The following is a 26962-nucleotide window of genomic DNA, read 5'->3' on the forward strand; positions in this document are numbered from 1 at the left end:
CGTGAGTGACTAGCTTCCTTTCTGCTCTCCCTCGCTATTGCCTTCCTCTTCCTCCTCTCCGCGGGGGCTAAACTGCATGGCCTCACGGTATTTGTAGTTCTTTACGTACCTAAAATCCTAGCACTCGACGGCCAGGAGAGAGGCTGGAGGACTCTAATTCCCAGAGGGCAGAGCGGAAGCTGCGCCTGCGCATTCTCAGTGAGGGCGTGTATGTCTGTGTGTCTGAGGGAGAGAGAGCGAGAGTCCGTGAGTGTGAGTGCGGGGTAGGGTGGTGGCCGTTACGTTCGGGGCAACGGCTACGGCAGTGGAGAAGTAAGAAGAGAAACAACGTCCGGTGCTTCCGCCTTCGCTTAGGAGGAGGAGGAGCTGGTAGGGAAAGGAAAGTGATTCGCCCTGGGCCTGGTCTAGACCGAGTCGGGCCGGTGGGGGTCTGGGCTATGAGCCCTTGAGGGTCGCTTGGGACGCGGAGCGAGACTCGAGAGCCGAGCGCGATGTCTCAGCCGCCGCCGCCGCCTCCGCTGCCGCCGCCGCCTCCTCCCCCCGAGGCTCCGCAGACTCCGCCGTCACTGGCGGCTGCAGCGGCGGCTGCTCCGGGGGGCCTCTCGAAGCGGAGAGACCGGAGAATCCTTTCCGGAAGCTGCCCGGATCCGAAGTGCCAGGCGCGTCTGTTCTTCCCGGCCTCCGGTTCTGTCAGCATCGAGTGTACCGAGTGCGGACAGCGGCACGAGCAGCAACAGCTGCTGGGGGTGGAGGAGGTGACCGACCCGGACGTAGTGCTACACAACCTGCTGCGGAACGCGCTGCTGGGGGTGACGGGGGCACCGAAGAAGAACACGGAACTGGTAAAGGTGATGGGCCTTTCCAACTACCACTGCAAATTGTTGTCGCCCATATTAGCTCGGTATGGAATGGACAAACAGACAGGCCGGGCTAAGCTGCTCCGGGACATGAACCAGGGCGAGCTGTTCGATTGCGCTTTGCTGGGTGACCGCGCCTTCCTCATCGAACCAGAGCATGTTAACACGGTGGGCTATGGCAAGGACCGCTCCGGAAGCCTCCTGTATTTACATGACACCCTTGAAGACATCAAGCGGGCCAATAAAAGCCAAGAATGCCTCATTCCAGTGCATGTGGACGGGGATGGACACTGCCTCGTGCATGCTGTGTCCCGGGCTCTCGTAGGCCGGGAGCTCTTCTGGCATGCCTTGAGAGAGAATCTGAAACAGCACTTTCAGCAGCACCTGGCCCGATATCAAGCCCTGTTCCATGACTTCATTGATGCTGCTGAGTGGGAGGACATTATCAATGAGTGTGACCCTCTGTTTGTGCCACCTGAGGGTGTTCCCTTGGGCCTGAGGAACATCCACATATTTGGCCTTGCCAATGTGTTACATCGTCCTATCATTCTGTTAGATTCTCTCAGTGGTATGAGAAGCTCTGGTGATTATTCAGCCACATTTCTGCCTGGGCTCATTCCTGCAGAGAAGTGCACTGGAAGAGATGGTCATTTGAACAAACCAATCTGTATTGCATGGAGTAGCTCTGGTAGAAACCATTATATCCCCTTGGTAGGCATAAAGGGGGCCGCTTTACCCAAACTGCCTATGAATTTGCTTCCTAAAGCATGGGGTGTGCCTCAGGACCTTATTAAAAAGTACATCAAACTTGAGGAGGATGGTGGTTGTGTTATTGGAGGAGACAGAAGTCTGCAAGATAAATACTTACTTAGGCTTGTTGCTGCTATGGAAGAAGTCTTTATGGACAAACACGGTATCCATCCTAGTTTGGTTGCTGACGTCCATCAGTATTTCTACAGGAGGACTGGGGTAATAGGAGTTCACCCTGAAGAAGTCACAGCAGCTGCTAAAAAGGCAGTAATGGATAATCGCCTTCACAAATGTTTGCTCTGTGGTGCCCTTTCTGAACTTCATGTTCCTCTAGAGTGGTTGGCTCCAGGAGGGAAACTGTATAACCTGGCAAAAAGTACTCATGGACAGCTGAGGTCTGACAAAAATTATAGCTTTCCTTTGAACAATTTGGTTTGCTCGTATGATCCAGTGAAAGATGTTCTGGTACCGGACTATGGATTGAGTAACCTAACAGCTTGTAATTGGTGCCATGGCACATCTGTGCGAAGGGTCAGAGGAGATGGGTCTATCGTGTATTTGGATGGGGACAGAACTAATTCTAGGTCCACTGGTGGCAAATGTGGTTGTGGATTCAAACATTTTTGGGATGGTAAAGAGTATGACAATCTACCAGAAGCTTTTCCTATTACTCTGGAATGGGGTGGCAGAGTGGTCAGAGAAACAGTATATTGGTTCCAGTATGAAAGTGATTCATCTTTGAATAGTAATGTTTATGATGTTGCAATGAAACTTGTTACCAAGCACTTTCCAGGAGAATTTGGGAGTGAAATCCTAGTTCAGAAAGTTGTCCACACTATATTGTATCAGACTGCCAAAAAGAATCCTGATGATTATACTCCTGTAAATATAGATGGTGCTCATGCCCAAAGAGTTGGAGATGTACAAGGACAAGAGTTGGAGTCTCAGCTCCCAACCAAAATTATTCTTACTGGACAGAAAACAAAAACTTTGCACAAGGAGGAGTTAAACATGAGTAAAACTGAAAGAACTGTTCAACAGAACATTACGGAACAGGCTTCTGTAATGCAGAAACGGAAAACAGAAAAATTAAAACAAGAACATAAAGGGCAGCCCAGGACTGTTTCTCCCAGTGCCATTCGTGATGGTCCGTCCTCTGCACCTGCTACCCCTACCAAGGCTCCCTATTCACCAACAACATCTAAGGAAAAGAAGATCCGGATAACAACTAATGATGGACGACAGTCCATGGTTACACTTAAATCATCAACAACCTTTTTCGAACTTCAGGAAAGCATAGCCAGAGAATTCAACATTCCTCCATATTTACAGTGTATTCGATATGGCTTTCCTCCTAAAGAGTTAATGCCACCGCAAGCAGGAATGGAAAAGGAGCCAGTTCCTTTACAGCATGGTGACAGAATTACAATAGAGATTCTAAAAAGTAAAGCAGAAGGTGGTCAGGCTGCTGCAGCACACTCGGCCCACACTGTGAAAGAAGAGATTGCTGTTACTGGTAAACTGTCATCTAAGGAACTTCAGGAGCAAGCTGACAAGGAAATGTACTCCTTGTGTCTTTTAGCAACATTAATGGGTAAGATCAATTTAACATAATCTTAATCGTGAATTTAATACACTGAATTCTGTCATCTTTGTAAAAAAAAAAATCTATGGTCATTAAAAACTATTTGATATATATTTTAGGAGAAAATTATTTTCTTTAGCTTTTTGATAGTTAATGGATATTAGGGTGATTCTCTGTTCAGTAAATGTTAGGAAAACAAGAAAGTGAAAGTAGTCACAACCATCTCCAGATTATTTAAATATAACTTATTATTCTAATTTTTTTTTAGTAGGCTTTAATCTATTTACAGCCTTTTTCATTCACCTCCTCCCTTGGTTCTATTGAGCTTTCCCACCTTTCCTTTTTTCATTTATTTTTAAATTTTATTTTCCTGCATGTCATGTGATTTCAGGACTTCCTGTTTGATGAATTGCAGTTTCTGGTTTCGTATTCTCCCTGCCCTCCCACCTAATAGTCTTTCTCCTCCATTTCCTGTTCTCCCTTCCCCCTGTTCATCACATTTTTCTTATTTGTACATTAAGATTTGTGTTTAAGTAATGTCCTTGCTTAGTGATTGTTTGCCATCAATTGTAACGAACTGTTGTAACTCATGAGAAACATGAAGAACAGAGGTAGATGTTAATGGGTTGCTTAAGAAACATTTTTAAAAATTATCATAAATTAAAGGGAAATGTCAACAATATGTGATTTAAAGCTTTAGATGATTTGACATATGATCCAGTGGTGCACTTTTTACATCATTTTCATTTACTTAATCTATGTTTTTAAATCAATGTTAATATGCTTTACATAATAAGGCTTAAAGTAGAAGTAAAATTTAAATATATTTTTTGCTGAGATTATTATTTTTGCTGAGATTAGAGTTTTCAACTTGAAAAGTGACCTAAGTTTTGATTGTGTTTTCTAAGAGTACTAAATATCAGTGGATTGGGCCTTGACCTTTCAAAATGAAGATTTTTTATTCCTGACTTGTTAAATTTGGGGGGCCTGGTAATCCATAGGAGATCTAAGTGTCCTCTACAAATTTATACTTGATATTGCTGATTTTATTTTGGTAAACATAGTCATTGAATTTGGGGGAATGTCAAGAAATTTACTAGGCACTTTATAAATTTCTATCTCAGAGTTTTTAGTTTCTTAGATACTGCATGGAATAGAGGAAAGTTTGTGTGATCTTTGGAGTCAGAAAGACCTAGACTTTGAATCTCGGCTCCACTACTTATTAACTTAGTTATTTCAGGTAAGCTGCTTAATTCCCCAATACTTCAGTTGCCTCCTTTATACAAAACACTCCTTTGTAGTTGGTATATAGGGCAACAGTATATAATACTCCTAGAATTCTTAAAATTAAATAACATCACAGAATATATAAAATTAGATATATACAGAATGCACTTTTAAAAACTGGCAGTCTTTGAGGTCAAAAACAGGAAAGAGAAGGTCTTCTTCAATGAAAGATGAACTTTTGAGAATGTGGTTCATATTATATACTAACCTTGGATGTTCAGCACCTAGTATAGTGCCCAATAGGTAGTAGGCACTTTAAAATGTTTTTGATTGAATTGAATAGGTGACATTAACACGTCTAAACAAAGACTGTGTCAGCAGAAATGGAATGGAATGGTCAGCATTGAACATTGAAAAAGAGTTGAAAAGCAGAATTTGGCACTGTTTATACACTGCTGTACAAAGGGAAAAGATGTATCATCTGGGGTTCATGAAAATTCTGGTAACTAGGAAGGTAATCTCTATTGAGGGCAGGAATATGTGATCAGTCCTTGCCATGGCTTGGCTGAAAGGTCTGTATCCCTTTACTGATTCTATATTCATCAAGCATCTATTCTGATCACTCATTTAACTTACTAATATAAATATTGATGTACAGGTGAGAGTAAAAACGAGGATTATGTTCACTTGGAAGGCTGTTTTCCACTGTAGATTAATAAATTGGCACAAGTGAGTTTATGATCAGTAGTCTAAAAGTCTGGTCGGTGTGATGATGTATTTCATAACAAAAATTAGTACAGTATAATTCTGATTTATAATTAGTCACTTTTGATTTTGGTTGGAGTTTTCTGGACCTGAACATCTGAGTATACTATACTAGGCTGTGGACTACAGTGAGTTCAAGACATGTCTTTCTGTTATGACCCCCTTCCCTCTTCACCTCCAACATTTGCATTGCTGCCCTTACAAGCTGCAAATTTCTTTAATTCTTCCCTTCCAGACACAAAATTTGAGCATAAAAAGAGAATTTTGCTAATTTTATAGTGGTAGCAATTGAGAGACTTTTTGCTTTAAAGTACTAAGACAGTGCCTCTCCTATATAAGTTCTTATGTAAATATTAGTGTTCTACCACTAATTCGCTTTTAACTGCATTCAAATTCAATCTATAGAAGATATTCTTAATAAAAAGTGGTGTGTTTGTAAAAATGTCAACTTGGGGATAGTTATATATATTCAACCTTAAGTAAAGAGTGCTGAGAAACTATTGTTGTTTAGACTGGAGTGGGCTAGAAAATAAAAAAAGGATGGCTTACTTAGAAAATTGCAAGTTTCAAAGCGCAGAAATTCCTTTATGAATTAACAAGTGTAAGCTAAGTTGCTGATGTGTTAGTTTAAAAAATAGTCCATCAAGCCTATGCTCTTCAAATACTTGGCTCCTGATTTAGGTTTAGGCTTTTTTTTAGGCTTTTAAATACTACCTTTTTTAAGAGAGGCTTTCTCCTGAACACCTTATCTAAGGGTTTGAGAGACTTTTGCTAACCATTCTAAGTTGGTCCCCTCTATCATTTTATCCTTTTAATTTCTCATAGCACTTATTACAAGTTTTCATTATCTTATTTGTTGACCTACTTATTCATTCACTTCCTCCACTGTACTATAAACTCCACAAAGGCAGAGATAGTAGCCTGTTTGATTCACGAATGAAAACCCTGTCACTTAGTACAGAGCCTGACACTTATTAGGTGTCAAGTAAATGATCGTCGAATGAATGAATGCAGACCATTTCAGCAAAGTGAATGTCTGCTATGAGTTAGAGACTGCTGGAGATACAAAGATGAATGAGACACAGTCCTTGCCCTCCATAAACTTACCTGCCGGTAAGATCTCCAGCTTTCTTTTCTCTATATATAAAAATTATAAAAACTATGTAAAAATAGAGGACTGTATATCTACATTAAATAGGCTGACTACCTGATAGTCAAGGACATGTGCTTTTTATTTTCATTGTTTTTAAGTAGAATATTATTAAATAGAATTTATATTTATTATGTATGTTTATGTCAACAAGACATTAAATAAATGCATCAGTCTTTTGCTTAACATGAACCATTTATGGAACTAGTCACTTTGAATCTTATGGTAGTAGTTTTGAAATGAAATAACAGTGTTTTACCTATAATATTTCATGTTTTAATCTGCCTTATCCAGACCACTGGGGGTGGGGGGCGGTTATTGAACAATTAACAATTGAACAACTTTTGCAGACTATAATCTTCATTATTTATATAGTATTGGAGTAGTGACTCTAACTCTGGTATTACAAAATGTGTTATTAAATTTTATCGTAGATTTTTTTTGTGGATTTTCTTTTGGAGATATGATAGATGGTACCTCGATTACCATAAATACTAGGCTAATTTATTTTTTCTTAGTATTCTACTAAGTTTCTAGTTAATTTTCTTCTTCAAGAGGTAAAGACAGATGTGTAAAAAACAATTTGTTAGTTTGGAATTGCTTTAATGGAATTAAGCTACTTGTGGTATTTACCCCATTCACTACAAAGTTTAGCAGCCTCTCAGGAGTTGAGAAACTTGTTTGATTTTTGTATACTTTCTGTTTCCTGGAAAAACTTTATGAATTTCTTAATACCTCTTGATGTTATAACTGCCTTAGGATTTTCCAGAATTACACTTGGGATTCAAGTGTAATTTAGATGACATTAATAATATCATATTGTACCTTGATTACTTTCTTCAAATATCGGATGGAAGACAGTTTCTAGATAGTATTTAATGCATATTATTATTCTTTACATGCCATCTGATAGCCCTTCTAATTGATTTATATACAGCATATTTGTAATGGAGCACTCATAAAGTTGATTAAAAATAATTCATATAGATATATCTTAAGATAAATGTGTAATAAGTGGTGATTTTATACTATCATACTTTGAAGATTAAGTTAAACATTGATTCTGTTCCTTTCTATACTCAGTTACTTTGATAGCTTTTATTTTCCTTCATATTTTTTACTTTACAAGATAATATTTTTAAAAATTCAAAGAATTCAAGTATGTATAAAATAAAACATGATAATTTTCTTTAACATTTGCACACCTCAGAGAGAATCAGATTCTCTTTGTGTAGCATACACATTTACACACAGGTTTGTGTTCATATATGTGAATGGTAAATACATCTTTTAATGCTGGTGATGATGCCAAAAGCTGTATGAGCTGGATACAGTTAAGGGATTGAGTAAAAGGAGGGAAACAAACATGCCTTTTTTAGAAATGGTTTTGGCTATTGATAAAGTCGATGCATTTTTGGATGGGAGAATCTGTAGGAAGGGTGGAGGGGTGGCAACAATTCTTTCAGCTAATGAGTGCCTTTAGGATTCTTTCTAGTAGAAGTAGTCTCATGTTTCTGGGACTACTGTTTACATTTTGTTCAGTTTATTTTATGGTTATTTACAGAGGAAGGATTTGAGGAAGATAAGGTATGAACAGAGGTTCTGCATGGTGGTAGTATAGATTTTTTCTACATTTATATACACACAATTTTTTGAATATAAGTATTTTACAATTGTAAAATGAAGAAACATTTGAATTATAAAGTAAAATTAATTGGAGGCTAACATAAAAAATATGAATTAATATACTTGCTATATGCTTTAACCAACTATTCCTATTCTCTAAGAGATTGCTTTTTAATGAAATGGTAGAAAAATAATTCTCCCACTTGTTTTTAAGATCTATCTTAGCAACTTTCAAATATGAAATACAGTATAATTAACTATAGTCAACATGCTGAACATTACTTCCCTATGACTTATTTATTTTATAACTGGAAGGTTGTACCCAAAAGTCTTTCCCTTTGTTTTTGCTATGATTTTGTTTTACTAGATTCACAAAGAGATACGGATAGTACCATTAGTTATATTTTATCCATAACATTGGAGAACAGTTTTCATTGCGCTGCTTCAATTAAGTTTTTTCAGGACTTTATTCATACATTGTTAAAAGGAAAAACCTCATTCATACTACTTATATACATTTACTCACCAAATGGTAAGAGTGGCTACTGTCCAGCACTGTGCCAGGCCCTGGGAATAGAAAGTCAGATAGGCCACTGACCTTTTTGTGACTGAAAAGCATCTAGTCTAGAAGGGGAACAGAAAAGTAAACTAAATTACCCTGCAATGTGCAGCACGGAAGGTACCTACCTAACCATCACTCTGAAGAATCCTAGAAGAAGACACCTAATTTGAGTTTCATTCATTCATTTTTTTAAAATGTATTGAGGTGACATTGGTTAATAACATTATATAATTTTAACGAATCAAAAACAGACTCACAAATGTGGACAATTTGGTGATGGACAGAAGGGAGGGAGGTTGGGGAGCTGGGATAATGGGGCGAAAAGTCAAAGAAGTACAAATTAGTAGTTGATAGATGGTCACGGGGATGGGGAGCACGGCAGAGGGAATGCAGTTAGTATTAATGTAATGGCTAGATGGAGGGCGGGGGGGCGGGAACAATGGGGGGATCGTCTTACAAACTATATAGATGTCTAACCAAAGTACTGTATACTTGAAACTAAAATAAATAAATTTGGGGGGAAAACTATATAATTTTCAGGTGTACGACATTATAATTTGATATCTGTATACTTTATTGCATGCTTACCACCAAAAGACTAGTTTCCTTTCGTTAGCGTATATTTGACCCTCTTTCCCCAATTCGCCCTTTGCCCTCTCCCTCTTTCTTCCCTTCTGGTAATCACCATTCCATTGTAGGTATCTATTAGTTTGGTTTTATTTTTTTCACTTTTTTAAAAATTTCCTATATGAGTAAAATAATATGGTTTTTGTCCTTTTTCATCAGACTTATTTCACTTAGCATAATAACTTCAAGATCCATGTTGTCACAAATGGCAATATTTTATCTTTTTAATGGCCGAGTAGTTAGTATTGCATTGTATATATACACCATGTCTTCTGTATTTATTCATCTGTCGATGGACACTTAGATTGTTTTCATATCTTGGCTTTTGTAAATAATGCTGCAGTGAACATAGGGATATGTATATATTTTCAAATTAAGGAGTATATAGCCTTTGGGGAGCAGTGTGTTGCTTTATGAGAATCATGTTGGGCTATGATGAGAATTGTGAGCTAGGATAAAGGACAAAGGCTCTTAGAGTGCCTTTCATGCTGTGAAAAAAGGAGCTTGGACTTCACAAAATGGTTTTGGGGAACCATTAAAGGTTTAACTCTTCTGAAGGCTGTATGGAGGAGGGATTTATCACACGATCAGAGGGAAAGCTAGTTTTGAGATGATGGCAGTAATTCAGGTAGGATACGGGCAGTGGAGAGCTGTATGAGACTCATAGGGGAATTGGTCAGTATAGCAATCCCTGCTTCCTAATCTCTAATTCCTTTCCTTGGTTTTATTACCAACAGACATGACTTCAGTGGGAAATATTTGAATACCAAAGGAAGTAATTTGCCAATTTTTTTTCTCTACCAGTTGTTGATGCCATGGATTTCTGTGAAAAAGACCATGAATAGTTCTGTCATATTTGTCATAACACAATTTGGCCTCTAGTAAAGGTTTAGTATTACTGGAAAGAGTATAAGCTTCTGAGGGATATACAGGATTCAAATCCTGGCTCTGCCACTTACTAGCACTTTCATCTTCAGTGAATTACATAAGCTCTCTGGGCTTGTTTCCTTGTCTGTAAAATAGGGCTTAGTTGTGATGAGAAAACAAAACTGTACAGTGCTTGCTTAGAGCTGGGTAGATAATAGATAGAGGGTTGGGGATTGGATGGCATTTATCCCTCCCTTAAAGCAATAGAGTTCTATTGCCCCTAAGTGGGTGAAAACTGGTTTTTGGGGGAGGGAAAGGGTGAAAAAAATCTTACTCTGATATACATATAGTACCGAAACAGATAAACAGTATATCTCTAGTATTCAAATGTCATGGGGGAAGGTGGTCTAGAACAATATCTGAAAAGGATCCTTAGGGGGAGATAATGAAAACAAGATTGATAAACACTCCAATAAGAGTTCTTATTTCTTAGAATTCTGTCTGTTTAAATAAGAAATAGTTAGGTATGTAAAATACCAAGAAATGTTATTTTGTTACTTGTATTTAGGTGGTCAGTTCTGAGGAATTTACTATTTTGGTACCTGTTCAGATTTTCCCAAAAATATATATATATAATTGCTACCATATAATTTTTCGATATATTTTTCAAGTAAATGATATCCTAGAGTATTTATAAAATACTAAGGACATTTAAAATAATAATAATAAGATAATTGATAATAACTGAAAAGTTATCATTGTAGACATAATTTATCCAAATGAAGTTTAGTAGGTTTGTTAAACTTAAATATAGTCATATTCTAGTAGTACTGTATCATTAGTGATGAAGTGTTTATGTGTAAATAAATGTAGTTAACTGAAACTAAGTGCCAAGGCTTTTAAAATTTATATACCTTAAACTGACATACTCAGTAAGTTTAGCCAAGTGCCAAGAAAATTCATATTCTTGTTTATGAATGTGGAAAGGGGCTGAAGCTCTGTGAGATTATAGGTATGTAGTGATTAATTTCACATCATCAGTAACCTCCATTCAAAGCTCAGATCTGATAGTATAGTCTTCTAATAGGAAAGATAAAAGTTAACTTTTTCCTGTTAAAATTAACTTTAAATAAAGTCTCGATTATAAAAGTAGTACTGTATATTATCAGATTAGAAACGATGAAAGTATAAAGATACCAATCTCAAACCAAAAGTAGCTTTTCTGTTCCTTCCATTCTTTATTGACTTCTTGAATAGTGGTTATCATTCTTTATTTGCATTGAAATAGACACTATCAAAGAATGTTCTTGAAAAAAATGTTTTTGTGAAATGGCAGTTTGTCTAAAGGTTATCCTAAATCTTCTACAAGTTATTTTCCCCTTAAATTTCTATTTTAAAAAGACTCTTGGAACAACAAAATACAACATTAATTACTTACCTTCAACCTACCTGTTTGCTTTTCTCTCTAGCCCCTCCATCTGTTTTTATTTGGTTTTAATGTAAATATAGAAAATAACAGTTTTCTACTTTTAAAAATTATCTTTCCATAACCTTTTCTGTTGTTCTAGTACAAGGTTGCAAACTAGTTTTCTTGGAGCTATATTGAGTTTTCAGATCTACTGTGTTTAATACGTCCAGCATCGACTCATGTAGTTTTAAAGACATTTCTGAATTAGTTCCTACATTTAAAAATTGGGAGAATTCACATTAAAAACCCAGACTTCTGGCTTCTCTTGAAAAGCCATATGGTCTTAAACATTGGCCTGTACTTTTCCATGGCAGCACTTGGCAGTCGCTGTCACCTTTCAATGGGCCATGCATTTTCTAGTTTGCCATATCATCTCCCTATATGTTATACCAGGCAGCATCACTCATTTAGGAGACGTGCCTTGCAATCTCTACTAAAGTTTAATCCATATTAAAGCAACCCTGGGTTGAACTCCTTTGTTGCTAATACTGTATCTGTTTTCATCTTACAGGAGAAGACGTATGGTCTTATGCAAAGGGGCTTCCTCACATGTTCCAGCAGGGTGGTGTATTCTACAACATTATGAAGAAAACCATGGGTATAGTTAATTTCTAATTTTATTCTTAGATACTATCTTTACTGAAGCTGTTACAAGTTTAAGTTCAGATAGTATTCTTCTAAAACTATTCCAATGTTAATTTTCAGTTTATATTCTTCTTTAGCAGTCTGCTTAGTTAAAATGGATTGTTATCCTGATATGGTCACCTGTTTTCTGCTATAATATTACTGAAAATCCCCTATAATTTTCTTGCTGCTATTTTTTCATTTAAATTATGTATATGATTCTTAACAGCTGAAGACAAGTTGTGAAATTAGAAGCAGATTTGGTTATAATGCTAGCGACTATCCCAGAACCAGATAATATGGTATTTTTATTGTTGTGTTTTGGCTATGATTATTATATACCTCACTGCTTTCTGGATTTTAGAAAACAGCTCATTTTACATTTATTTTCACATCACATGTGCATTGTTTACAAAGATATGTGTGGGTGTTTATCTTCGTAATTTTAAGGTTTTAAGAGAGGATGCCAGTGTGTGTGTTTGGAACTCACATGTATTTTTTGAGGGATTTGATGTAAATGCTTTTGGTCTCAAGAGTCTTTCACTCTGGTTTATCTCACTTCACCTCAGTAAGCATTAAGTACATTATTTCATCTTCACCTTTTTTCATTCTTAAAACTTGGCTATTGTAGACATGCTCAAACATACATAAAAGTTGCGAGAGTAATGTAATGAACCCTTATTTATCCTCCATCCAGCTGCAACAATTATCATTACATTTCTACCCCCTTTTCAACTGGACTATTTTTAAATAAATCCCAGAGATAATGTCATCTGTAAACACTTAATTATATATATCTTTTTTCTTTTTACAAAATAACTACGATAGCATTATCACATTCAAAAAATACAAATAATAAATTTTTAATTATCACCAAATATCTAGTCAGTGTTTAAGTTTCCTTGATATTTGATTATCTCAAAAATTTTTTTTCTCTTGGTGTTTTTGAATCAGGTACCAAAGAAAGAATGGCTGCTTTCTCCTTCCCTCCTTCCTTCCTTCCTTTCTGAGAGAGAATTAGTGAAGCATAAATTGCATATATTAAAATTCATCCTTTTGAGTATATTGGTATATCAGTTTTGACAAATATACAGTCATGTAACCACCGCCATCACAATCAAGATAGAGAATATTTCCATTATTCCAAAAAGTTTCCCCGTGCCCCTTTCTAAGTAATCCCTTACCCTGACCCCTAGATTTGATATCCGTTTCTGTGTTTGCCTTTTTCATATTACCATATAAATGAAATTATGTGGTGTAACCTTTTGTGTCTGGCTTCTTTGATTTAGCACAGGGGTTGGCAAATTATTGCCCCTGGGCCATATCAGGCCCACTGCCTGTTGATATAGTTTTATCGGAGCACAGCCACACTTATGTTTACAATTGTCTGTGATTGTTTTGCCACAACAGTGGCAGAGTCGAATAGTTGTGACAGAGGCTTTATGGTCTACAAAACCTAAAATATTACCATGTTGCTCCTTTACAGAAAAAATCGCCAATTTCTGTTTTTAGCCTAGTGCTTTTGTGATTCATCTGTCTGGTTCCATGTATTAGTAGTTTATTCCTTTTTATTGCTGAGTAGTAGTCTGTTGTATGTATCACATTTTAAAAGCTCTATAACCAGTTGAAGAACATTTGTGTTTTTTTCTTTGTTTGTTTTAGTTTTTGGCTACAATAAATAAAGCCACCAAAAACATTTCTTACAGGTCTTTGTGTGGACATTCGTTTTCGCTTTGGCATATAGCTAGGAGTGGGATTGCTGAGTCATATGACAAGTATATGCTTATCTTTTTAAGAAACTGCCAAACCAAACCATTTTCTAAAGTGGATGGACCAGTTTGTATTCTTTCTAGCACTATATTAGCATTCCAGTTGCTCTATATCCTTGTCAGAACATGGTAGTACCAGCTTTTGTTGTTAAAACTATTAAAATAGGTTTATAGCACTATTTCATAGTGGTTTTAATTTGCATTTCCCTAATAACTAATGATGTTGAGAATCTTTTCATGTGCTTATTTGCTCTTTTTTTTCCCATTTTAAAATTGGTTAGAATTTTTTCAAATTGAGAGTTTTTTATGTATTGTAGGCACACATTATTTATTAGATAAGTGTTTTGCAAATATTTTCTCCCAGTTTATAACTTATCTGTTTATTCTCTTAACAATACCTTTGGAAGAGCAGAGGTTTCTAATTTTGATAACCAGTTTAACAGTTTTTTTTCTTTTATGATTTATACTTTTTTGTTCTATCCAAGAAATCTTTGCCTAATCCAAGGTCACAAAATTTTTCTTCTATGTTTTAGGTTTTACTTTTAGGTTTATGATGCATTTCAAATTGATTTTTTATATATATTGCAAGGTAGGAGTTGAAGTTTTTATTTTATGTGTAGATGTCCAATTGTTCTAGCTTCATTTGTTGAAGAAGCTATACTTTCTCCATTGAATTATTTTGATACCTTTTTCAAAATCAGTTAATCATGAAGTACACACTTGAGAATGGTGAATTATATGTAAAATGTCAATAAAGTTATTTTTTAAAAATCAATTTACCATATACATATGGGCCTATTTCTAGAATCTTTTCAAAAATTGTTTTGGACATTCTAGATGCTTTTGCTTGTCTGTATACATTTTAGAATCAACTTGTCAATTTCTACAAAAAAAAGTCTGCTGGGACTTTTATTGTGTTGTGTTGAATATATAGATCAAATTGAGGACAATCGATATTTGACATCAAATCTTCCAACTCTTGAAAACATTATAGTATTCCATTTATGTAAGTCGTCTTTTTCTTACCAAAATTTTGTACTTTTCACTTTATAATTATTGCACATCCTTTGTTAGATTTGTACCTAAATATTTCATGCTTTGGGATACTGTTGTAAAAGATGCTTTTTAAAAATTCCAGTTTATTATTGTTTATTACTAGTGCGCAGAAATAATTGTTTTTATGCATTGACCCTGTAGCCTCTGGCCTTGCCAAACTCACATATTATTTCTAATAGCTTTTCTTTGGGATCTTCTACGTAGGTCATCATATCTTTTACAAATATAGTTTTATTTCTTCCTTTTCAATCTGTATATCTTTTCTTTCTTTCTCTCGCCTTATAGCACTGACTAGAAGTGGTGAGAGTGGACATCCTTGACTTGTTCCTGATCTTAGGGGTAAAGCATTCAGCCTGCAGGTTCTTTAGAAAGGCTCTTTATCAGGTTGAGGACATTCCCTTCTATTCCTAATTTACTGATGAAGTTTATATTGTGAATGGATGTTGAATTTTATCAGGTGCTCTTTTCCCGCATCTATTGAAATGATCTTATGGTTTTTCTCTTTAATTTGTTGATAGGATTGAATGCATTGATTGTTTTGTTTTTTGGTTCTTATTTTTTTTTGGTTTTACCTTTTTATTAATGTTTTTAATTTTTCTGTTACATTTGACATTCAATATTATATTTGTTTCAGGTGTACAGCATAGTGGTTAGACATTTACATAACTTACAAAGTAATCCCCCTGATAGTCTAGTACCCTCTTGACACCATGCTCTTTTTACAATATTATTGACTATATTCTTTATGCTGTACTAATTTACATCCTCATAACTATTAATTGATTGAGTTTTTTGAATGTTGAACCAACTTTTCCTGGTGGATTCAAATTGTTAATATCTTGTTTGAGTGTTTTCGTATATGTTCATTTTCATGAGGAATAATAGCAGGTAGTTTTCTTGTAATGATGGTTTAATTGGGTGGTGGTGGCTTCATAAAATAGAATTGAGAAGTGTTCGTTCCTCTTCTGTTTTCTGGTAGATTTTGTAATAGTTTTGATATTTATTTCTTAAATGTTTAGTAGAATTTACCAGTAAAGCCATCTGTGCTTTGAGTTTTTTTGTTGGACAGTTTTTAACTACAAATTTAATTTTGTAATGGAGTTATCCCTTTCTTCTTGAGTAAGCTGTTAATTTTGTCTTTCAAGAAATCTACTGATTTCATACAAGTTATCAATATTATTGGCCTAAAGTTATTTATAATATTCCCTTGCTGTCCTTTTAATGACTGTTAGGTCTATAGCTCTTTCATTTCTGATACTGTACCTCTCTTGTTTTGCTGACCCTTCCAGTTAATTATCAGTTTTATTGGTCTTTTCAAAGAAACAGCTTTTGTTTCATAGGTTTTCTCTATTGTTTTTCTGATTTCAGTTTCATTGATTTCTGCTCTTATCTTTATTTTTTACTTCCTGCTGCTTGCTTTGGGTTTAATTTGCACTTTTCTTTCTAGTTTCTTGAAGTAGAAACTTAGATTATTGATTATAATTTTTTGTTTTCTAATACAAGCATTTAAAGCTATACATTTATGTCTGACACTCCTCTTTTTTGCATCCCTTTTATTTTAACATTTCATCTTTCACTTCATTCTACCTTCTGAAATATATTGATACCAGCTAATGGTCTTTTAAAAGTTAGTGTTTAATTAGGATTGATTATAATAATGGGGGAAAGAATAATTTTTTCAACAAACAGTGGTGGGACAACTGTATATCCACATGCAAAAGAATGAAGTTTGACCTCTACCTCATACCAAATAAAAAGTTAACTTAAACTATCAAAAACCTAAGTATAAACGCTAAGACTAGAAAACTCCTAGAAGAAAACATAGCCATAAAACGTTTTGACTGGATTAGGCAAAACATTATATACCAAAAGTATAAGCAACAAAAGAAAAAAATAGTTAAATAAAAAGCAAACTTTTGTGCTGCAAAGGACACCATCAAAAAAGTGGAAAGCAACCCACAGAATGGGAGCAATTTTTTGCAAATTATATATCTCATAATAGATTTGTATCTAAAACATAAATAAGTCAGCAATAAAATGGCAAATAACCCGATTAAAAATAGGCAAAGGGTCCAAATAGACATTTATGCAAAGAAAATATATAAACAGCCAATAAGCACATGAACTGTTACTCAACATCATTAACCATTAGGGAAATGCAAATCAAAACCACAGTGAGATAGTACATCACACTCACTGGGATAACTATAACCAAAAAGACAGATAATAAAAACTGTGAGGAAGGACATAGAGAAGTTGGAATCCTCATACACTGCTGATGGGAATGTAAAATGGTGCAGCTGCTTGGAAAAACAGTCTGGCAGTTCCTCAAAAGAATTAACATAGAGTAACTGTACAACCCATCAACTCCATTCATAGCTGTACACCCAAGAGAAATGAAAACATGTCCATACAAAACTTGTACACAAATGTTCATAATAGCATTATTCATGATAGTCAAAAGAGAAACAACTCAAATTACGGTCAACTGGCGATTGGATAAATAAGATGTATATTTATACAATGAAATATTATTTGGCAATAAAAAGGAATGAAGTATTGATACATGCTATTTCATGTATGAACCTTAAAAATATGCTACATGAAACAAGCCAATTAAAACAGACCACATATATATTATTCCGTTTATATGAAATATCACAGAATAGGCACACCTAGAGAGACAGAGTAAGTCAGTGGCTGCCTAGGGCTTTGAGTGGGATCGGGGGAGGAATTGGAAGTGATTGCTAATGGATTCGGGTTGCTTTTGGGGGTGATGAAAATGTTCTAGAAATGATTATGGTGATGGGTGCACAGCTCTGTGGCTATGTTAAAAACCAATCAATTATACACTTAAAATGGGTGAATTATATGTGATTTATATCTTAATAGAGCCAATATATACATATATATTTTTTTAATGTTGCTAATGGTATTTATCCTTATTAGGTAAGTTTAGCTTTGGAATAAGAACATCTGAGATCAAATTTTGGTTCTACCGCTAATGCCCTGTATGAACTTATTAGTTTTTTTAATTGTAAAGTGAGTATGGTAATCTCAGGGTTGTTGTTAGGATCAGATGAGAATTGTGCAGATAAAGCAGTTAGCAAAGTGCCTGGTACTAAATAAATACTTAGCTAATGTTTGTTGTTATAATTAGAATTCTAAATATTACTTCCAGAATTTTATAAAATTCTGTTGACTGTAACAGCCGTTTGAAACTAATCATCAGAAAATTATTTTATCTTTCAAAATATAATTTCTTCTATTTATGGAAAAATTTTTATCTATTTAGGGCAGATTCATGTGGCAAATGATTATTATTATCCTTTGGTCAAAGGACCAAAGCATATCAAGTCCTCCTCACTCCCAAACACAAACCCATACTCTCCAAAAATTGGAATAAAAACATAACTTCTCGTACTTTGTTCAAATCTACTCTAACAAATAGTTATGTCTACATCTGAACAGAACTAATGCCCAATATAACTAAAGTAGATTATTAATATTCCTATTTATATTTCAAAAGGTATTTTAAAATTAATTTGCTTAAAATGTACTAAGTTTCCTTTCAAGTCTTTATACAAAGATAAATATAGAAAATGAATGGCAAATTTAGTTTTAAGAGTTGAACAGATATCCTTTAACTTACAGTGTTTAGTTTTGCTTACATTTGAACTTTACAAAAATGTAATGCTGTATACATTCCCAGTGACTTGGTTCTTTTATGCAGTACTTTTTCAAATTCATTCATGTTGAGGGTTCAACTATAGTTCGTTCATTTTCACTGCTGCATAGTAAGTATTCTGTTGTATGTTTTTAATATAATTCATTCATTGTTCTCCCGATGTACTTTTGGGTAGTTTCCTGGTTTTTGATATAATGAAGAATGTAGCTATAAATATTAGTATAGATGTCGTTTGATGTACGTGTGTAATGGAATTTTTGATATGTGATATAGAAGGTTTAATACACCTTGATTCTTAAAATTCAAAATTCAAAAGACTATACAAGTTATATAAAACCTAAGTGATTATGTTAAAGAGATCACACTTAAAGTATTTGCGTCGATTTTTAATACGTATTTTAAAATTTTTAAATAATGTAAAAAGTCTACAAACTGTAGAAGTGGGAAACAATACCTGTAACTTTAAAATATTTGTCTTATACTTACATTTTTTGACATGATTGTAATTAGAGTAGATTCTTTTTTCTTGCTATTTTTCCGTCATATACATTTTACTGTATATGTGAGGCATCATAGGTCTCTTATTTATATTACTATTAATAGCTGAATATTACTTCCATCGGGTAAATATACCATAATTTTCTTAACCATTCTCTTCTTGTTGAAAGCTTAGAGTGTTTCCAGTGTTTTGTTGTAAATAACAGGGGTAGCCAAGGGAAAGCATCAAAGCAGCCTGGAAACAATTACAAACACTTCTTGATCTAATAGAGGAATTAACTATTGATTGCCTGATTTATATTAGGCATTGTGGTATGTGCTTTGCATGTTTTCTGATTTAATCCTCAAATAATAGTGAAATGAGTAATATACCCATCATTACACTTACCTGATTGAATTATAATGATTTGTTTCGGTCTCCTAAGAATTGTATCTTATTTTTAAATCTTCGGGGTTTATTTTAGTTCCTGGCACATAGTGTCAGTGGGTGGTCTCTATTAAAATGAATTTTTAAAAGATTTGCCTAAGTGGATCCCTAACCTTACTATTCAAAATTCTCTTTGCTACCTTGGTTTCCTGAGCCGTTTAAAGACCTCTGAGGTAGAGGATTAGTAGACAGTAAACTGACTTCAGGGTTGTGCCCTAAAAGGTGCTATTTAGACCACATTACTGATCTTAATTTTCGTATGTCTGTTTTGCTAGTTATTTCTGTCAAAAATGTGCCAAGAGGAAATTCTACTTGGATTTTTATTAGTTGATACTTTATTTATTTGAAATTACTATATGTCACTTACTCACTTGCAGTTTAGTTCTTTTCTCTGGTTATTTGGAATATTCACAGTAAGATACATTAGAACCACTCTGGCTTTTTTCAGAGGAAGGAGGAACTATTCTTAATAATCTACAAAACTGGAGACAACCTAAATGGCCACAAAGCATTCCAGAGTCTTTCCATCCTCCCTGTCTCTGAATGTGTGTAGCACTTATTGACAGTTCCCTTCATTTTTAACTAGCTTGCTTTGCCTTTATATTTTGCCATAAACATACACATATGTATCACATAGTAGTAAAAGTTTTCTACTTCATCTTTTTTTTAACAGAAAATTTGTGGTTTCATAAAAATTGAAAACCCTTATTTTCGCATATTTAGACTATACTTAGAGTGACAAATTTAAAATGTAAGGATATTGGATCGCTTAAAACACACATACAATTTTTTTATACCCAGGCTGCAAAAGTTGTAAAATTTTGAAATACCATGTAGTAAGAACACACTGCTCAACTAGAAAATGAAGGAAAGCCTGCTTTAAAGTTCTGTCTTCTATATTGCTGCATTAGAAGTAGAAGTTAATTGCACTAAGTCATTTGAGGAGCATCCATATCTCAGGCCTATTTAGGTGGTTCTGACCTCCCACAGAGGAATAAGTAGTAAAGTGAAAATACAGCTATTTCAAAGGAATTGAATAAGATCTTTTTAATTTATTGTGACCAAGTGTCAGTTCTTATAATTAACCTGAAGTTACAGTTTATTAATCTTAGCTTTTCTACATGCGCCCCCATAACTACTACTTTAACTATGGAATATCTTATTTTGAAAGTACATGTTTTTTATATTTTTAAAAAACACATACCTATGGCACACTGAGGAAACAACTTTTATTTATTGACTTTTACTTATTGGTATTCTGTAATTCAGTAGAATAACTTTTGAATTCAACACACTGTGCAACATGTTTGTGTAACACTTTACCCTAAGAGTTATGCTCTGCAAAATTTATAATTTGAATTTTAGTAAATGAAAGTGTATTTTCCTACTGCTTTACTGTAAGCAATTGCTATACTAACACTATTGCTAGTGTTTTTCTTATAGCTCATGTTTCAAGCTCCTTTCCTAACTTTGTGATAAGTTAATGATACGTATATATATTTTATCATTTAGCCATATTTACTTTATGTTTATACAAATACATAGGTAATACATGTATGTATTTTGCTGAACCTTTTTAGGGTTAATTGAAGGTATCATGACATTTTGCTTTTTAAATATTCAACAAACGTCTTTCAAAAACAAGGACATTCTCCCAATGCAAAATGACATATTTTTACATATCCCCTGTGGAACTACTTTATGGTCTATAGTGATGTTTCTTTTTTATAATAGTATTAAATTCTATTAATAAGTAAATATTTTCTAATTTTGTTTTGAAAGTTATCTATAAATTATTATTGAAAATTCACTATTTTACCTATCATTATCTTTACTATACTTTTCAAGTAAGATTTTAATATGTTAAATATCTTTTCCCCTTCTTTAGGTATGGCTGATGGCAAGCATTGTACTTTTCCACATCTGCCTGGCAAAACCTTTGTCTATAATGCTTCCGAAGATAGACTGGAGTTGTGTGTGGATGCTGCAGGACATTTCCCCATCGGTCCTGATGTTGAAGACTTAGTTAAAGAGGCTGTAAGTCAGGTTCGAGCAGAGTCTACCACAAGAAGTAGGGAATCAAGTCCCTCACATGGGCTATTAAAACTAGGAAGTGGTGGAGTAGTGAAAAAGAAATCTGAGCAGCTTCATAATGTAACTGCCTTTCAGGGAAAAGGGCATTCTCTAGGAAGTGCATCCAGTAACCCACACTTTGATCCAAGAGCTAGGGATACTCCAGTTGTACGGAAGCATAACACAGGGACAGACTTTAGTAATAGTTCCACTAAAACAGAGCCTTCTGTATTCACAGCTGCTCCTAGTAACAGTGAGCTTATTCGAATGGCTCCTGGAGTAGTTACAATGAGAGACAGCAGGCAGATTGATCCTGATTTGGTTGAGGCCCAGCGAAAAAAATTGCAGGAAATGGTTTCTTCTATTCAGGCTTCAATGGACAAGCACTTGCGGGATCAAAGCACAGAGCAGGCACCATCTGATCTTCCTCAAAGGAAGGGAGAAGTTGTGAGTTCTATGAAGTCTGGGACTCTTCAGACTTGCCTACCTGAATCTTTTTCTTTAACTGGTGGCACTGAAAATTTGAATACAGAAACAACTGATAGCTGTATGGCAGAGGCACTGGGAGCAGCATTTGCCACAAGGTCAAAAGCACAAAAGGGAAATTCGGTGGAGGAGCCTGAAGAGATGGATAGTCAAGATGCTGAGATGACAAACACGACTGAGCCAATGGATCACTCTTGATTTAATTAGAGGCTAATAAAGGCAGAATGTTTATTGTGAATATGTAATATTTGTTGGCTGGGCCACATAACTTGATTAGTCATTAAAAATCTTGTACGTATATAATTCAAAGATTATATCTTGTTATTCAGTGCATGATAGCAAGTGTGTGATTGGCAATAGCTTTTAATATACTGCTGCCCAGGCTGGCTCTGAATTCTTATAAATTAGTTATTAGATCCGCTGAGATGAGTTTCTTCCATATATGTGGTTCATTGGAAGTTCTTTGTAATTTTAATTCCATGAAAGTCTTAATGTTTCAAACATGAAAAATCTCTTGCTAAATATGTTTGACTTCTGAAAGGCTAGAACTGAGAGGGAATAAGATTTTGCTACTGTTGATGTCTTCGAGGTAACCATCCCACATATTTACTAGAGTGTCATAGATTTATATAATTTGAAGGTTATCTAAACTAAATTGTATCTTAAAATTCATAAAAGGATTTATCAGACACTGGGATCCTGACATTTCTGTGAATGTATACACGTTCATAGAGATATGTATTCTTGGTGAAAGTATCTTGACAATAGAGTGGAAATGATAAAACATTTTGCTGACTTGAGTAAGGTTGGGGGAAAATATCTATTCTAGAATGATAAAGTCAATGTGATTGAGTAAGTAATGTTGCTGTCTGAGCCAACACAGCCAATTGTGTGCTCTGTTGTTGATAATATGTTACCATTATTTTTTTAATCCTGGCCTGGTTAAGTACCACCAAATTTTTTTTCTTTAATCTTGCAGAAAAGTTGATTGCAAAGTGTGGTAGAAAATATAAAAATAATGGTAGCAGTAGTTAATCTCTAATTTTCAAAGTTTGTCAGAGTCAGAGAATTTATAAAGAAGAATTTATCCTTATGAGTTACATTGTTCTACGATTTTGATCAATGGTATTTAAGCTTATATATGCTAAGTGTCTTTGAGCCCCTTTGAACCAAAACTCCTTTTTTTCCCCTTGAGTCTGTAAGGTTTTCTTTATTTGTTGGCTTCACTTGGATTTCGATGCAAATTTTACTGCATCATTCCCTAATAACTGGGCATTTGCTTAGTGTATTCATCAAATCCTTAGTGCCAGTTTCCTCAAAAAACAGCTTTCATGCTTATTCCTTAAAGACAAAGAATGTTTATCTGAGATTGGTATTGCACTATTTTATCCTATTCTGAAAATCTGTATTCTGAAATGTACATTTCAATTCATTTTTTCCTCTGTTCACTGAAATTAAGTTGAATTTGAATGGATGAAAGACAAAATGTATGTTAATACAATCTCTTATCTAGAGCATTCAAAGCCTGGCTGTCTCTGTTTGCACATGTAACAGATGCAGAACTGTGTTTGCATTCTAAGAAAATGTACATTAGCAAGTGTATTATCAGGTGTTTAAAAATCTCAACCTGTTGATTCATAAGGAGTATAGACAGTAACTTGTGTTTCCAAAGAAAGGGAGGTTTGGGTTTTCTTTCTATGAAAGTATCTCCCACTGAATCCACTTACTAAATGGAACTAGTCCATTTTGAATAAGGAAAGAATGGAAAATCTAGACATTTGCAGGTGATATCTGAGCAAGATATATATTTGGGTTTTATCACATCACATTTTTTAAACCATATTTTATCTCCATTCTTCTAAATTTCAAGTATCTTTATAGCTAAATAGCAAGGAGATGTAGAACTTTTATATTGTGCACTAGTTTTGCATAAAGAACTGCAGCTACCAAATATTTCCCATTTAGTTAGTATAGGCAACTTTTGTGTATTAAACTAAAGATTGCAAATATCACTAACCACTATAATTATTTTTGGCTTTTTCAGCCATTGGTTTCAATGTCTCTACCCCCCAACCCCTTTTTTTTTTTTTAGTTTAAAAACAAGAAAACCTTAACAAACAAATGCACTGCTTCCAGGTAAAAGATATAATCACCTTTTCATTAGCAAATATTTTCTTCACCTGTGGCTTGGTATGTTTCATTAATAACTGACGAATATACTCTCATAGCATAAAGAAAAAATATCAGGAACAAATTTTTTCACCCTATTATATTAAATACTCTCATTTAGTCAACTTAGAATGTACCTGTGGACATTTAGCAGAAGGGCTTCATTTCTGACAGCACCATTAATGTCTCACAGCAGCAATGCTATTTAGGGGCCAGTTAGGTGTGAATGTTACAAAATTGTTTAGGTTTTTCCATAATAAAGAATAAAAGGCTTGATTCTGAGAATGATCAGATTCCTTGAAATTATTTTAAAGCTGCTGGAATTTCGTTGGGGTAATTAATGGTTTTTGAGAGGTAGGCCAGGTATCATCTTTTTGAAGAAGTTTTAGAACAGAATTTAAGTTCTTAAATATCATTTGCCCTTCCGTGTGGTTATCATAATCAAATGTAGGGCTAAACAATGATTGTTTTTTAGTACTACTATTTGTGATCACCACAACTTTGAGTTCAAGCTAGAGATCATAAATAAGTTAAAATATTTTTAGCCCTAATGTAACATAATTCGATCCTATAATTCTGTTTATAGCATTTCACTGAAAGTCTAAGTAAAACTGTAAATTTTTTTCTTCATTAATCCATTTTATCGTTAATCATACCAAATTGGAATTGATGATCCAAAATCCAGGTAGAATTGAAGATGGCATCTATCTAGAATACTGGTAAAATGAGAAACTGGTAAAATACTGGTAATGAGAAACTGAAGAAAAGCAAGACAACTGCCAAATATGAGCTAGAATATAAGGAACTCAAAGGGAATGGTTACTCAAGAACTAGTTAAAAAGCAAGCCTAAGGCCCATTTCCCCCTCTTTTACTATTTCAGGTATTTTATTGGAAAATAGGATAATGACCTGAGAAATTTAGTAAATGCTATTGATTAAACTTTGCTTTATATTTTCTGATGATTTTTAGTTTGGTTTTGCAATCAAGCGTCTTACAATTAAGATTTCAGTCTGAAATGCATCTTTGGTTCCCAGCTACAGGTCCTTAGTGCCATTATTTTTGAGTAACTTCATTAGAAGTGAGTAGACTTTTTTGCATATGGTCTCTTACCTCAGGGAAGATCACTTGGTAGCAACTCATGTACTACTAATGACAGGTTTTTGAGAATTGTAATGACATCACATGTTATCTACAATGCAAAGTTTATACAAGTATTTTAAGTAGTTACCTAGTAATGCTGCTAGTGAACATTTCTCTAAAAATTTAGACCTCACCGATGACTAATCTTTCGATATGAAATAAACTTGTAACTTCTGTCATTATGCTTTGGTCAATATAATGACAATACCATAAAATGTTTATTTCAGACTATCAATACAGTTTTGTCTTCATTTTTTAACAGGAATTTTAATTGGGCCATACTTAAAATACTACAAAGCAGATTTTGAGTTTCATGGTTCACAAAACAAGATTTCCATATTAAAATGTTCATAAAAGCCTTTGCAAAATCAGATTAAACTCCACTCAATACAGATTTAAAATGACCTTTTATAATAGTAGTAGTGAGATACACGCTCTATGTTAGGTAGACACATCCCTACATTTCAAGATTATCATACAATTTAACAAAATTGCACAACCTCAAGGCTCTTTACAAGTAACATAAAAATTATTTTTCAAACCAGAACTATTCACTTGAAAACATACTATAGTTGAATGTTTACTTAAGAAATAACAAAGGGGAGCTATATCACCAATGTAAGGTTTACAGTTAATTGTAAGTTCTGCCATTTCTAATAATTCTTTGAGATGCTAAGTGTTTCAGTTCATATTAATACTTAAATCGTGGGAATTTTAACGTTTGTTCCAAACTAGCAGAAATTGTAAAAATTGTGAATTATTGGAGAAAATGCCATTACTTGTATATCTGACATTCAGTTTTTTAAATTATGGAGTCTATATGCTTTTGTAGTATAATATTAATACAATGATTATTCTCTTGTAAAAGAAAGGCAAACTACTAAAAAAAGTTTTAGTTGATGTTATCTGCTTGTATCAATTACTTAGTATTTAAAATTTTAAGGTCTTGCATACTTTTCTTTAGAATGCACAAGTTCCTTCCTGAGCCTTTATGCCTGTGGTAGAGCAATAAAAGACTGAAAAGGTTATCAATATTTTCAGGTTTATTTGACTTTAAAATTAGTGCCAAGAGCTGGAGAGTCTACTTTTTGGAGGGAAATGCTATTTAGAATATGTAAAAATAAGTGGTAATAGTGTAAATATTTGGAAAAAAATATCAAGTGCTTTAACTGCTCAATAAAATAGTATAGATATTACATCATCCCTAAGGCATTGGCTGTTACCCTTTATTTTCTGATTTTGTGATTGCTGTATATATTACATTTGAGTAAAAAATAATTGGTAATAGTGTATTATAACTGTATAGTGTTCTACAATACACCTCACTGTACAGTCTTTGAAATTTTATATCAATAATAAAATAAAAATAATACATATTTTCCCCTCAACTTCTCCACATTAGCTTTTTAAAATAGTTTTTTATTCTTTAGTTTCCTGGAATTACACCTTAATATTATAATACATGAAAATATAGTTTAGTTTTATAAAGAAATTCTTAGTGTAATCAACTTTTTTTAAAAACTTACTTCAGGGGTATACCATATAAA

General features: G+C 34.2%; 1 protein-coding gene across 1 annotated transcript; it reads left to right on the plus strand.

Moving 5' to 3' along the window:
* The first annotated feature begins 203 nt into the window (after positions 1 to 203).
* VCPIP1 (valosin containing protein interacting protein 1) lies at positions 204 to 26618 on the plus strand. The gene is made up of 3 exons (XM_016152911.2): positions 204 to 3201; positions 11996 to 12082; positions 21435 to 26618. Exons 1-3 carry the CDS (start codon positions 492 to 494, stop codon positions 22301 to 22303), a joined length of 3666 nt encoding a protein of 1221 aa, XP_016008397.2. The 5' UTR covers positions 204 to 491; the 3' UTR covers positions 22304 to 26618.
* Positions 26619 to 26962: the final 344 nt, after the last annotated feature.

Source organism: Rousettus aegyptiacus, unplaced genomic scaffold (genome assembly GCF_014176215.1).
Source record: "Rousettus aegyptiacus isolate mRouAeg1 unplaced genomic scaffold, mRouAeg1.p scaffold_m13_p_15, whole genome shotgun sequence".
In the NCBI taxonomy this organism is placed as follows: Eukaryota; Metazoa; Chordata; class Mammalia; order Chiroptera; family Pteropodidae; genus Rousettus; species Rousettus aegyptiacus.